Source organism: Sander vitreus, chromosome 11 (genome assembly GCF_031162955.1).
Source record: "Sander vitreus isolate 19-12246 chromosome 11, sanVit1, whole genome shotgun sequence".
Lineage (NCBI taxonomy): Eukaryota > Metazoa > Chordata > Actinopteri > Perciformes > Percidae > Sander > Sander vitreus.
Genome location: NC_135865.1, coordinates 13,498,577 through 13,513,357, shown reverse-complemented (window position 1 = coordinate 13,513,357; position 14,781 = coordinate 13,498,577). Strand labels below are relative to the sequence as shown.

Sequence of the window (14,781 nt, the reverse complement as noted above, 5' to 3'; positions counted from 1 at the left end):
AATGTTTACGGTAAAAACATTGGATGATGTGCCAGATAAGAATGCCTCTGGTCTCTTTAGATGGATGGAGACTAGTGTCCCAAGACTATACTCAGTAAAAATGTGGACATTAGACATGATATCCCTTTGCTCTTTTGCTTTCTATTTTTTTCCCCTGAGCAAGATCTGTTGCAAGTAATTAAAAGGAGAGGTCAAAAGATGACTAGAATGCTTAGTATGCGTGGACAGTGAGCTCTCTTGGGTTGAGAAGAAGGTGAAGAGGTTAGAGTGGAGGGGTGGAGGCCACAACAGAGGTGGGTTTTGATGAAGGTGGATGCCAGCTGAGGAAAGAAAAAACCAGCTGAGCCCCTGGTGATTTTTTCCAACCATCATGAACTCTGGTTCATCTCCCTCTTTGACACATTCGTTCTCAGTTTTTATTTACTCGATCCCACCACACCCTCTCCCCCCCAGGTGCTTGTTTGGAGATACACCCTTTCCCTTTTCTTTACAGCTCAATTACCAAGAAGGGTGAAGGGGGGTCAAATAAAGTGTTTCCCACTCTGCTATAAATATACTGTAAGCTACAGCATGACCCTTGTGAATGTGCAATTTGGTTTAGGTGCTAAGCTTCCCTCTATCCATCGCTCCATCACTCTCTTCTCTGCATCCCTCTACCCTCTCCCCCTCTGTTATTCCCCAGGTGGCAGGCCACAAATTTGCCTTTATATCCTCCCATTTTTCTCATATGTAGGCACCCATAGCTCAAGCACCGAGTGGAAATGGATCATCTGTTTGTGAATATGTAAAAATGCAGACACACATGCACACAAAAATATGCAAACACACTACACATGGTTCATACACATAAATATTGTGATCCTTTGGTGCCTCAGACGTTTTTGTTTTGCTTTTTAAGACACTCTGTAAGGGTCATTGCTTACCACTGAGTGCTTGCGTCCATTCCTCCATATTTAAGGACAATGCTGTTTGTTCTCAGATGAAAAGATTAGCTTCACTGAGACATAACTTGATGGATCAGTGTGTGCTAGGGGCCGCTTGGCCACTGAGGCCGCTAGTCAGAATTTGGAGCCGCCGCACAGAATAGCCCTCTATTGTTGTGGTTGTCAGGATGGTTGGCTGCTGTGGTGAGCACACTTAGACATGCAGGCATGCACACAAACATATACTGATGTACACACATACAAACAGAGACACTTATCACCAGAAAGAATCAGTGTCAGGTCAGCCGCCTCAGCCTGTGGACAGCGCTGCATTGTTGCTAGCATCCAGCTCTCCTGGACATTTAACAGTGCAGGCATTCAGCTGTTACTGGTGACTCAGGACCAGCGGGCAGCGCAACAACCAGCGTGACCAACAACACCTGCCTTCACACTACCACACTGTTGTGTTCAAGAGGCTTAAGGAGCAAAGATAAATCAAGACCATTAACTGAGTAACATAACTAAATAAATACTAAGTATCAATATAAAGGGCCATAAGATGTACTGTATGGCAAGGGAAAGGTAAAAACAGAGTGTGTGCACAGTATATGCAGTAATATAGGTTAAATACATCAATAAGGAGTAAGTAAAATAAAATATTCCCCATGGTGAGATGAAAAAATGGAATCACATGGGGAGGGTTTTAATCAATTTGTTCTGTTCAGATAGCCGTATTGAACTTATCACTTTTTCACTTGACCTCCACCCTAATGGCCCCCCACTGAGAACCTGTAGAGATTAATATAAATCACACAGTGTAATCCCTATTCATTGGACTTCAGTGTTAACAACTATTGGAAAATCTGACTACTGAGATCTTGCGTTGACTTTTGTGAGGATTTCTTGCTTCCTGCCAAAACAACGCATATGTCATGTCAAGTGACATATTTGACATTGAAACTCCTTCCAGCCCGGCTGTTTGACTGGCATGTTTTCCACAAGGCATCTTTAGGGGGTGTTGGAGCTTGTTTGAGGTCATATATATAAGAGCACAGTTATGTACATTCTTGTGGTTTTTGTACTAGAGGTGCTGCCAGTCAGCCCTCTCTCAGTGAATCAATGTCTTTTGTCATCGAAAGAGCGAGCCACCACCCCATCAGCCTCAGCCCACTCTATCTGATACGCAGAAACACAGTGACATCTCACATCCCCAAATCAACCACAAGCAGCCAAAACACTCCAGTCAGTGACCTTTCAGTCAGTACTTTTCTGTCTTTTGAACAGGTCCCACGTGGACATGGATTTGTTTCAACAGTTTTTAGCATTTTTAGTGACATAGTTCAGCTGTTATATGCTTTTATGTCACAAATATGCAAATATACTGTATTTTGCTGGTTTACGTCTTCTTGGAAAAAGCCAATAAAGGGCCATTGCATACTCTGTGAAGTGGGTGAAGCAATTTGCTCTGTGATTACGGATGAACCAATCCAACTTTTTCTTACAGTACCAATTCTGATATCTCAACTCATTGTATCTGCCGACGGTTGGTTCCCGATCCAATTCCAGTCTTCTCATTTTCCAAAATGTAATATCTGTATACCTTATCGTGCTGATTGGGATCATTTTTATGTTGGGTATCATGAGGTCAGGGATTGCTGTTTCTTTCTTGTCAGATTGTTATGATATGGACATAACAATGTGACTTCATCCTCTTATATCAGCAAGCAATACTGAAGTAGTGGGTGGGTGCTTGGGAGTCATGTTTTTTTTTCTTTGTCTGTTTATTTTTGTCAGTAATAGGGCTGGGCGGTATGGCCAAAATCTTCTATCATGATATAGATCATTTTCTATCTCGATAACGATATATATATATATATATATATATATATATATGACAATATAGCATGTTTTCTGGTAATTCAATCAAGAAATAGTCTGTATGAAGTAACCACACGGTAAAGCCGATACTTGAATACTCCTTACTCTGTTAGCCAAACAGCACCTCTAGGATTGTCTCCCACGTGCAAGGATCAGAATGTAAAGCGCCATCCAAATGACATCCTCACAACCGACATCATTACCACCGACATGGCATTATCCTTGCTAGGTCTACTCTACACCTTTCCAAGTCTAGAGACAATTAACAGATTTAAGCCATACATACCCTGCTCATCTAAAGAGCCATGATCTTACTTTGCCTTATACCTTCACCCTATCTCTCTGTCTCTATCTGCCCTCATTTTTCTCTTTCTTCATACTCTATTTAAATTCCAGGCTTGAAAAGGCTTGTACGTTGATGTTCTTTTCAAATAGGGCTTTTAAAATAACATGCAGCTAGGTCTTATTTAACAGACTGCCTTTTAATCGTGTGTGGGGAGACAACTGAGGCGGATTCAGTTCATGCTGACATCAGCAGTATTTGTACTTCTGGTAAAAAACACTGTGAGGGGAAATGTTCCAGGCGCACCAGACAAATGATCTTTTAAATGCCTCTTGCCTTTTCAATGTTATAATTCAAGTGTTCAGTAGGAAATTCGCCACACTTCCATATCTGTTGGCAAACACTTTTAACAATTGCAATGTCACTTCCTGTGTATGTGTGAGAGAGAGACATAGGTTATCTGCTACCGCTACCCTCCTCTGGTGCCCTGTGGTGCCAGTGTAACCAGCCTGGCAGTGTGATCCTGACACACACACACACACACACACACACACACACACACACACACACACACACACACACACACACACACACACACACACACACCACCAGGGCATGGCTGAGCTAATGACTCATCTCTCTGCCCCCCCCTTCTCTCTCTGTATGTCTGTTCCTCTGTATTTCTCTGTCTCTGTCTGTACAGGGGACATCACTCAGAAGGGCTATGAGAAGAAAAGAGGCAAGCTGTTAGCACCGTACATCCCACAGATACAAGGTAAGACAAACAGGCCTGCAGGACATGTACTGTCCAGAACAGGTTTTTACTTTGCTCTGGCTGCCTGTTAGCATAGCAGTTAGCATAGTGTCCTTGCAAGAGCAAACAGAATGAGAAAAAGTATCTTATGATTTTAATAATGATGATTATAGGAGTAGCTTCATTTTCATACAGCACATTTGTAAAAGAGAGGGAATATATATATATATATATATATATATATATATATACTACACACACACACACACACACATACATACACACACACACACACACACACACACACACACACACACACACACACACACACACACACACACAAACCGAATACAAGCAAAGCCAAAACTAATTCAGAAGTTGCATTTTTTAAATTGAGGATTTGTTAATAAAGTTGTCATAAAGGATACTGTGGAGGATTTTGACACATCTTTACTTAGCCTAATTCATCTTGTTAGATATGGTGTGTCTGCTGCTGTGTCCTTGATTGTTCTTTAACAGTGGTTCTGTGACCCTTTCTGCTGTTATTAATGCGATAGCTCTGCAGCAGCCATATATCATAGTGTGTGTGTAGGGGCCAATAATTTGATATAACAATAGATGCTAACCAACCAAGGCAAGGAAGACATACTGTAATGGAACTGTGAAGATTAGGTGACTCTGCTGGAATAATAACTGGTCTAGATTTGGTCTCATTATAGTTTTGAGTGCGTTGTGGGCTGCTTTCATAATGCCTTGTCTTACAGAATGCAAATTATTTAGAGTAAGGTTTTGTTCATTTAATCGGCAGTTTGTGCATATTTGTGCTTGCCGTCCTGTGTTAAGCTGTGGGTGTTTGAGAAGAGAGGTATTAGCTTAGAAAAATAGCAAGGCGTGAAGTTTCCCAGCTGTATCTCACGATGTATTGTCTATGACTTTTGACTGTGTGGGGGGCTTCATACATTTATATGTCAATTCAGTGTATTTTAAGGCTCAGTCAGTCAGTCAGTCAGTCTGAGCTGCCTCAGGCAGACTATAAGGTCGAGGTGGTTTGTGGTGAATCCCAGAGAGGAGTTGCTGTCTGTATGCTTCATGCTTCTCTGTCCTTTAACCGGGGTCCATGGCAGTCTTTGGTTTGGCCTGCTATAGGAACACCAAGCCTCAGTGGAAACCAGTCTGTTGTGGGCCGCTCACTCAAGGCTTTCCACTGGAGTTAGCAGGCCTGTTATTTAGCTTGGGCGGATCAATCTCCTCCATTCTCTGTCTTTCTCTTGCTCTCTTTTCTCTGGCTTCCCTCCTTATTTCTGAATTCTTTCTGGCATCCATTGTTACATCCACCCAGTCTGGATCCTAACACGTGAAGAAGTGATAGATATAGGGCAGAAATGGATGGGCTTTGGAGTGGGTGATATTCTTCCTGCAGGATGAATGGATGTGTTGGGAATTAATGACACATCCATCCAGCACATTGAATCAGTGGGTTAGGGTTTTACAGCTGCAGGGTTGAAATAGGAGACCAATAGACTGAAAGCTTCTAAGCTCTATGCAAAATTCCATAAGCTGGTTTACTGCATTATATTTCACTGTTGTCTCAGGACTGTACATGTGCCACGTGCATCAAACTAAGGATACAAGGGTAGATTGTTAAATTATATGAGAGAGTAGATTCATTTCCTTTTCCTTCCTTAATTTGCTTTATATTTTAGTGTTTGGGCTTCAGTATGAGCTTTGAGAGTAAATCGTTGCTTGTGTTGACCATACTGGGAAGTCAAACATTTAGGAAAAGTTGTCATGCTTATGTAAGTTTAGGAATATCTGTACCTCCTTGGTGAGAATTCAGGTGTGCCTAATTGTGTCTTGAGTGAAGGATCATTTTTTAAATGTAGTTTTAATGTAGTTTCCATTTTCTGATTATGAATACAGTTGCTTAAATCCCCAGTTCTTTCAAACTAATTTCTATCAATTATTTATGTGTGTGATTCAAATATACAATTGTGTGTTTGATGCAGGCTATTAGCCAAGCGTATTTGTTCTCTAGGAAGTGAGACACAGCACCTGTGTCGTCAGACACCCATTCATCAGGGTTCGCTGTGGACCAGTAACAACATCTGCTGTGATGGAGCACGTCTCTGATTGGCTTAGTGCTGTGTGTCTCTGAAGTGTGTTCTTCCCAGCAACCGGGTCTGGTGTCCTGGCTTGTTTTTATAGACCTGTTTCCTCCGGGAGGCTGGGAAAGGGTGGTGTGTGACTGGGCTGTCAGAGCGATATAAGGGACCAGCATATATTGATGTGTATATGCATGGTCAGGGGATGCTGTGTGTGTATGTGTGCGTGTGTGTGTATGTCAGACTCAATGCATTATGTGTCCTTAAATTACCTCTAGTCTTAATTAAGTTTGATTATTTGAGTTTGAAACTCATTGTTATTGAATAGATTTAGCTGAAGCGTGTGTGAATGTTGCTGAGCATTTCTGTGTGTGTGCGTGCTGCTGCTGTCTGAGAGTTGCTGACAGTGTGGAGCTCACTGATCCCTACTAAGCTGCCGCTGAAAAGCCGGGCGGGCTGATGGCTGGCTGACTGGCCGAGTGTCTGACTGGCCAGCCAGCTAGGTGTTAGATCTAACTGGCTGAATGTGGCTTGGTAGGACTCTGTCCTCAAAAGGCTGTTTTCTAATGGGGATACTTGCAAAGGCAGACACTCTGTGTGGTTCATTTAGTCAACAAAGGTTACAACATCACAGCAAAACTGTCCACAGTCTGGTCATAGATGCTTTTTATTCCACAATGGGACTATAGTTTTACTCACATTTGGCTTCCACAAAGGATGTTATGTGTTTTCATTCATTCAACATAATCAATTAGTTTAACTAAGTCTCTCTTCATTTTGGGCCACTCAGTCAGCTATAATATAGAAACTCTTCTATAATAATTCTGCCCTTTATCGTTTTTATTATTTTTAAACAAAACTGTCAATTGCTGTTAGGCAGCTTTGACTAAAGTGCATTAATATAGCTGGACTGGTAATATGTTAATGATAAGTACAAAATCAACAAAAATATCAAGAGGTCTGCAGAGGTGGGTTTTGTGCTAGTGGTACCACTGGCTTGGTTGAGAGTTCCAATAACCTCAGTTGGCTACAGTAGATTTGCATATGAAAAATTGCAGGGGTTCTGTCACTGAATATTTTAGCAGCCAGTTTCATTGGAAGAAATGGAATAAAAGACAGGCTGTGTTCCCTATATACCACCTCTGCAGTGTGAACCTGAGCTTATGCTGTTTCAAGTTAGTGTTTGTCACCTCCACAGGGGCTCGATTACTTTACTTACACAACAGTGGCATGTATTTATTTATTGTGCTGCTGCTTTGATGTATAATATGTAAGTATAAAACATTAATTGTTTAGGTATCAGAAACTAGCACAGAATAAATCAAAGTACAGGCGGAAACTGGCAGGAGGCTGTGGAAACATGGCACTAGTTGGTATTGTTTATCAAGCATCCTTTTCAACTTTATTGTCCCACTGTCTGGGAAATCTACCTTTTACAGCTGTTGGATGTATTTTTGAGTTATAGTACAGATGCGGTTCCTTTGACGGCTTCCTGTTCCATTGTGTGTGAAGTTGTCCCTCAGCTCTGCCTAAAATAACTGCTAAGGCCTTTCATTACTCAACATGGAAATACAAGCAAGTTGTGGGAGATGAATTTCTTTAATTAGTGTGTTCATATTACATATTGACAGTACATATTTATGTGTGCATTTAGATCTTAAATATGCAGAATAATTAATGGGTTAGGAAGTTCATCTGGATCAAACTTGTGATGTACAGTAAAATAAGATTCAACTCATTTAGTCATATTTTACATTCGTTGATGTATTTGAAGTGTGTACATCCTACATACTTCATACATCAGTATGAGAGCATGAGCTGAATTGAAGCCAATGGTAGAAGACAAAGCTTGAGCCGCGACCTTCCTTCAGGCAGTAGTAGTCTTGGGTTTCCGCCCTGATGTTAACCACTAGTTACTTAATGAGGCTCAAATGAGAATTGCATAAGCAAAAGGATGAATCACTGCCTGCGTCACGCAGAGCACAGAGTTTGAGTGTTTGGTAATTTTAGAACGCTCTAGTTAGAAGATGTTGTCTGTTTGACATTCATGGTGCTTAATCACCTCCTTTTTATTACGTCTGTGTAATTTGCATTTGCTTCCCTTGGAAAGCTGGAAGGCAGCTGGAAAGCTGCGAGAGAGGCTGGATTAATTTAAGGGAAGAGTTTCTCAACTCCAAGCTACTGTATTAGAAGAAAGCAGCCTAAATCGGGATTACCATTAAGCTTGTGGATACTTGATCTAGTCCAGCAATATTCAGAAGTGTTGCTCTATGTCCAAGGCACATTCTGCAAAGAGTTTATATGCACATATTTCTAAAAGTGATATTTCTGCTTTTGAGTATTAGAGGAAGTTATAGCTTTTGTTTCTGTCCTGTTGTGAATTGTCCTCTCCTTGCTTTGGACATGTTTCCCTACAGGTGTAGATCCTTCACTGCAAATTGACAACAGAATCCAGGCCTCCTCCCAAGCTGTTCTTCCAGGTTCCAAACACAACAAGTCCCGGGCGGCCAACACCCGGGATGAACGCTTCAGATCTGGTAATCATGTCTCCATACTGCCTGAGAGTTTTAAATGCCTGGTGCTTTTATTTTATGCTGTAGCTTAACTGTGTTGATGTGTTCTCTTAGATTTGCACACAGAAGCCGTCCAAGCAGCTTTGGCAAAGTACAAGGAAAGGAAGATGCCAATGCCCTCCAAGAGACGATCTGTGTTAGTTCAATCTTCTGTTGAGGCATGCACCCCACCAGGTGAGACCTCTGTTCTTGTAAACCCACTGTTCGCCAATGGCAGGGTTTATCCTGTGTGCGCACACAGCCTAGGTTTATGCTCACACTGGGTTGTTTACATTTGCTCCCATGAGCATTGGAGTGTAGGATGCTGACACTCTGTTGTGTCCAGTGGTAGAAGATGATGTTTCCAAGCATTTGCTACTGGAAAGAAATATGCAGTTTGATGAATGCGTCCATTCTTTGTGACTATAAAGGGCTCAGTTGTCATTGTTCTGTTCCCTGGCAGACCTTCCCACATGAGTTGCGTAATAGATGCATAATCAGATTTTTAACATAATCTCAAAATGTCGACCTATCGTCTGCTTTTATAACAATTTGTATTGTGTGGGCCAGTTCATTTCAATGTCATTTTACTTCATTCTGCAGCTTTTTTTCTGGTCTGATTTTCAAGGCCCAAAAAGCCATTTTTGTATTGTTAGTTTTGCCCAAAGATTCCCAAAAGAAAGTATGTATTCTTTAATCTATAATTAGTCGGTAAGATATCTGTGCAAGATTTAATGACAAAAAACTTGCCAGTCTCTCAAACACTGCAGTGGCTTTATCATTGGTGTCTAAGAGTTAATTGGTGGGGGGCCTTAGAGCCTCATGTCTTGGGTAAAGAGAGAGGACACAGCGGTGGAGCGGGTAAACGGATTAAGAGCTCAGACATTGGGGTTTGAACAGGAGAAGGAGGGGGGCCTCTTCATGGTTGTTTTCAGTCACTCTGAGTGATCTGCTGGTGTTGGTGTGCAGTGCACACAGTGTCATGGTTGTGTTACTTATTTAAACATTTCATCTAAGATTTGATTTTAGATGGTATACTTCATGAGATTGCATTAGCAAAAGTTTATCATGAGCCATAAAGGCACTAAGTTGGTGGATTTAGTGGAGTGACGCCTACTGTATTTGGTGATCTCCTGACTCCTCCTCTAGCACCACCCAATGTGTACTCTTGACTGAAATGTCTCAACAGCTATTGGATGGATTGCCATTCAATTTGGTTCAGACATGCATGTCCCTCTCATGAATTATGATCACTTTTGTGATCCCCTGACTTTTCAGCTACTGTCATTGTCAGGTCAAACTTTCTATTTGTCCAGCTATTTGGTTTAGAGCCAAATACCTGCAAAACGAATGACATTCCCATCAGCCTCAGCTGTGTTTAGTGCGAATTAGCTACATGCTACATGTTACCATGACCATGGTAAGAATAATGTAAGGACTAAACATCAGCATGTTGACATTGTCATTGTAAGCATGTTAGCATGCTGACATTAGCATTTTAACTTAAAATGTAATCAGTAAAAGTGATTTTCCATTTATACTAACTACATATATGAAGCATAAATGGAACCTGGAGGCTCCAATATGTAGGATGTCATTTGTACATTGTCAGTATAGTGATTGTCACTTTCAGGCACCAACCATTACGATGTTGCTTCAGCCAATGGGATAGAATTTATTTTCTATAGAAACAAGTCAGGAAAAACAACCTCAAGCATTTAACTGCTGGGCTATAGCTTTATTAATATACCTGACTTTGTTCGCTTGAACGCAGTATTTCATTAGTGCACAAGAACAACTGAGATCAGTCCCTGCTTACGTTTTTTTCTCTTTTATATCCCTCCCTACCTCCAAATCCTCATCACTGCCTGTCTTTATCTGACTCACTCTTTGCTATCTGATCATGTTTTTGTCTGTTTATCTGTGACTAAACGTCTTTTTCAGTTTCCTTCCCATTTTTTCACCTCTCTATTTCTACTTTACATTTGTTCTCTAACCCCCTCTTTCTATCTCCCTCTCTGCAACTGTGTCAAGGTTACTTGAGAGAGATTAGAAGAGAGATTGGAGAGAGGCAAAGGAATAACAAACAGAATCCTAAATGCGAGATAACCCCCATAAGTCTGCTGGTTGTAGATACATTAAATTCTAGCTTGTTATAATCAAACCTCCTCCAGTCTTCCTCTGGCAGCCTCTGCAAGGCCATGAGAAAGCCTGAGGAAGGTAACCATGATTTTAACAGTTTCTCAATTGATGGACTTGTAAATACATTCTGTGAGTGATTAGGAAGCAGATGAATGGCATGAAGGCTTATTAGTTTAGAGAACATCATCACGCATGTGCTGATCAAACACACGTTTCATCTCTGTTTTCTAAATGTCTCCCTCTCATCCTCTCAGTGGCCTTTTTTTTTTTATAACATTAAAGCGTGATTTATGGTCCTGCGGAGGCTCCACGCAGAGCTTTCGCCGTAGCCTACGGAAGTGGCCTGAAGTTTATACTTGTGCGTTGGTGTGTGCGTCGATCTCTTTAAGAGAATAGCAGGGCTGGCATGTGTGTGTGGAGAGTGTGTGGTAGAGCGAGTGTGAGAGTGACGGTGATTAGCTTTGGAGCGAGTACCGACTCTAGAGTCATAGTGAGACTGACCATGGTGGGAAAAGGTAACCCTCTCCTTGATTGCATGTTGTTTATGGAGAAGGAGAACCAGGAAATGAGTCGGGGGAAATGCAGCGCTACCAAGCCATGGCCGAGCGACATGCGTTGCCGCAGCGTGTAGTTACATTTTTCAAGAGGTGCATGTCAGGCTACGGCGTAGGGTCCAGCGTAGGGTCCGTTTGTCCACGTACCTACGTACGTAGCCACGGCGTAGATTTAACGCAGAAGCATAAATCACGCTTTAGGCTTTGTTTTGTATGTTCGGTGCCTTTAGTTTAATATTTTGAGTGTGAATGAGTTTTGTACTTTGGGTTGTTGCTGTTTTCGTCATTAATGATGAATGTGGGGAAGTGTGATCTTTCTTGGTGATTTTGAAAACCGTTCATTTTCTCAAGTGGGTAATGTCTAAGCCCGCATAGCCTTTTCATTGCAGCATACAAATCCCAGACTGGCCTCATCTTGTGTATGTGTACTTCAGTGATCCTGTCGAAAGAACAGACGTTTCTGGGAGCTTGGCAGATGAAGTGAAATGGGTTAATTTTGAATGATCCTTGCCTTGCTTTGAAAGTTGTTCTTGTTTGGGCTATTTTTGCTGAGACCAACTGCTCACAGCTGCCTCGAGGGAGAGAGAGTAAAATCATCAGTGACTCTGTTTGAGTCCAAGGCATAATAACTCAACCGTAAACTACACTTAGCAAAGTCTTATACCAATATTTTATAGGACATTTGGTCAGGCTATTTCAGTTTGTGTATGAATTATTTTGAGGTAACACATTCAAGCAGCTTCAGCAGTATCAGTATTAGTTAGGTGATATGTAAATGCCCCGATGCAAAAACACATCACATTTTTTTGTCACTGTATTTTTTTAACATCCATATTTTTGAGGACTGTAATTCAACATACATACAATTTATAAGTTCTTATAACTGCTTAGTTATAGCTATTGTAAAAATATGACTTTGTATAGTTTGTACCATAAATATGTCTCTCAAAAAGCTGCCTTTGTTAGTCGTATTCCTTTTAATTAAGTTAATTCAAGTCTACTTTCAGTGTGTAAAAACACAAACTCTTCTTTTTGACATTCTTGTCATCCACAAATATGAAAAACTCTGGTCTGTCTGTTGTCGAAGTCTTGAAAATGGGAAAAATACTGAAGCACACTCTGGCTTCAATCGCATTTCTCTTTAACTCCGATGACGTTTCGGACGTCAAGCCTTGAAGAAAGCCTGATTGTTTGACACTTTTTTCCTACTTTCAAGTCTACTTCCAGTGATCAGCACCTCACTACAACCCCTTGTGTACAGTACTTTACTTTTCTATATTATATGTTGTCAAAGTCATACTTTATCATTCATATAGTACACATAGGTTCAGTGGGCAACGTTATACTTTGTGTTTGTATGGCTACTTTTATAGGCAATCAAATATCAAATTCATACTCAATTCATACCAGTGAAGCAATAATACATTTAACAACAAGCATCCCTCAGTTTAATAACTTTCATCTCCATTGAAATCATCTGGCTGTCCTACAAGCTTAAAATGTACTCTCTCCAGTACAGTATGCATAAGTCGAATATATAATATCAGCATATCATCTAACTCCTCCGTCCCATGTCTTTGCCCACTGTTGTGACGCTGCCCTGTCTTGACCTGTCAAACAGACACCTCCTCAGCGTCGGAAGACGAGGGCTCGCTGCGCCGGCAGGGACGTCTGGCCACCTCCACGCCCTACCAGGGCCACGGCCACCTAGCCGTTGAGCACTGGTTTAACCGTGTCATCCAGGGTTCGTCCACCTCATCCTCCGCGTCATCCACCTCATCCCACCCGGGAGGGAGATCTGTCACCACCACCAACACCACTGCCCACGCAGCCCTCAACGCCAACGCCGCAGCTACCGCACTGGCCGACCTTATGGCACACACCCAGCTAGGTCAGTGACACACGCAGTCTCACTCATTTGGCATCACATTACGGCTGGTCGATCTGTATGTTCTTGTTCCCTTTTAATTCATGCAGCGCCCTCATCCCGTGAGTTAGCTGAACTAGGAAGGTATTGGAGAACTAGAATAATATAACATTTTCATGCCAGGCAAGGAAACAGTATTAGGTGTTTTTAAATTGTTTTATTCTTAGTGTTCTCACTGTTCAAGTGTGCTCGTGGAAGATTCCTGATTTAAATTTGTATGCCTTTGGGGTGCACTGCTAGCTCACCTGGTTGAGCATGCGCCCCCATGCACTAAGGCTCAGTCTTTACCGCAGCGTCCCGGGTTCGAGTCCGACCTGTGGCCCTTTGCTGCATGTCATCCCCGTCTCTCTCTCCCCTTTCCAGTCATCAGCTGTCCCGTCAAATAAAGGCCTAAAATGCCCCCCCAAAAAAACCTTTACGTAAAAAAGTTGTATTGCCTTCATTCACATACAGTCCTTTAACAAGCCTCATCTAAATATAAACATAAATCACAGTCTGTCAAAACAGACTATTTTACTTTTTCCATTCCACAGTTTTTCTATAACTGTAGCTCAATAGCAGACAGCGGTGTCTTAAACATCTGCTACTGCCGAAGCTTTATCTCCCTCCAGATACACAAAAGCACTTGATGAGGCAAGACAAAGGAAACCAGCAACAAAGTTTTAATTCACGTCTCTCTAATTAGTCGTCTCCGTCTGCCATCTCCCTGTCATTCAGTCATGTAAAAGGGCTCACGGCCACTTCCCCGCCAGTTACTCGTTCCACGTTGCCATTTGAGTGTCACAAGCTAGTCAATGAGATTCAGTGGATTCATCTCTATTCGTCTCTCACGCAGCAGCAGCAAAGTAAGATGGTGTCTTGCTCGTCTGTGTGTGTGTGTGTGTGTGTGTGTGTGTGTGTGTGTGTGTGTGTGTGTGTGTGTGTGTGTGTGTGTGTGTGTGTGTGTGTGTGTGTGTGTGTGTGTGTCTGCTGGTAGAACGATATCCTATTAGGATGGTGCTGTTGGATGTCTGTCCAGCCTGTCTCCCCTCAAGGTTGCTGTCATAAAATAGCAGCAGTGACTGGTGCTGAATGGAGTTGTAAATAAATGTCTTATATTATCCTTCCTTCCTTGTTCCTTGACCCCTCAAACTCTGGTTCTGTCTGTCATTCACTTCACCAAAAGACAAATGACTAGTAGGCTATGCTATCACACGTTTTGAAAAAAACACATTTGTTCTGTGCACATGTTATATTAAGTTAATACAGTACATGTATAAGGTATTTTAGAGGGGAACATCAGCCCTCAGTTCTCTATAACCATAATTTAGGCTACAGCAGTTTGTTTTGGTTCCATCAACACTGTGTTACCATAGCACTTTAGTGTTATTAGGTTTACAATTTAAACGCAGTTCCCATCACACCATACCAAAGCACCTATACTCCCTCTTACTTTATCAAGTACACCTGTTAAATCTAATGCAATCCAATACAACAACCCAGCCATAAATTCTACCTTTACAAAAATAATGATGTTCAGTTTTGATTGACACTGTCAGAGAGGTATTGTTTAAACTACATGTTTATTATTGAGGTTGTAGTTTGCAGTGGTGGTGAACATTATATTGAGAGGTGTTTCTAATATTTTGCCCACCCCATTTACAAACGGGGGGGGATGAATATCAGA

The 14,781-nt window shown here is 41.6% G+C and overlaps 1 protein-coding gene across 6 annotated transcripts in view; it reads left to right on the top strand.

The window, feature by feature from the left end:
- The window catches only part of dip2a (disco-interacting protein 2 homolog A), an 84,811-nt gene that overhangs the window by 46,137 nt on the left and 23,893 nt on the right, over positions 1-14,781 (top strand). For 5 of the 6 annotated variants that reach the window (XM_078261707.1, XM_078261706.1, XM_078261708.1 and 2 more), the window contains exons 2-5: positions 3,788-3,859; positions 8,358-8,477; positions 8,568-8,687; positions 12,810-13,079. In XM_078261707.1, coding sequence (XP_078117833.1) covers positions 3,788-3,859; positions 8,358-8,477; positions 8,568-8,687; positions 12,810-13,079 — 582 coding nt within the window. The remainder of the gene's footprint in view (positions 1-3,787; positions 3,860-8,357; positions 8,478-8,567; positions 8,688-12,809; positions 13,080-14,781) is intronic. The other variant, XM_078261709.1, reaches the window with a different exon arrangement.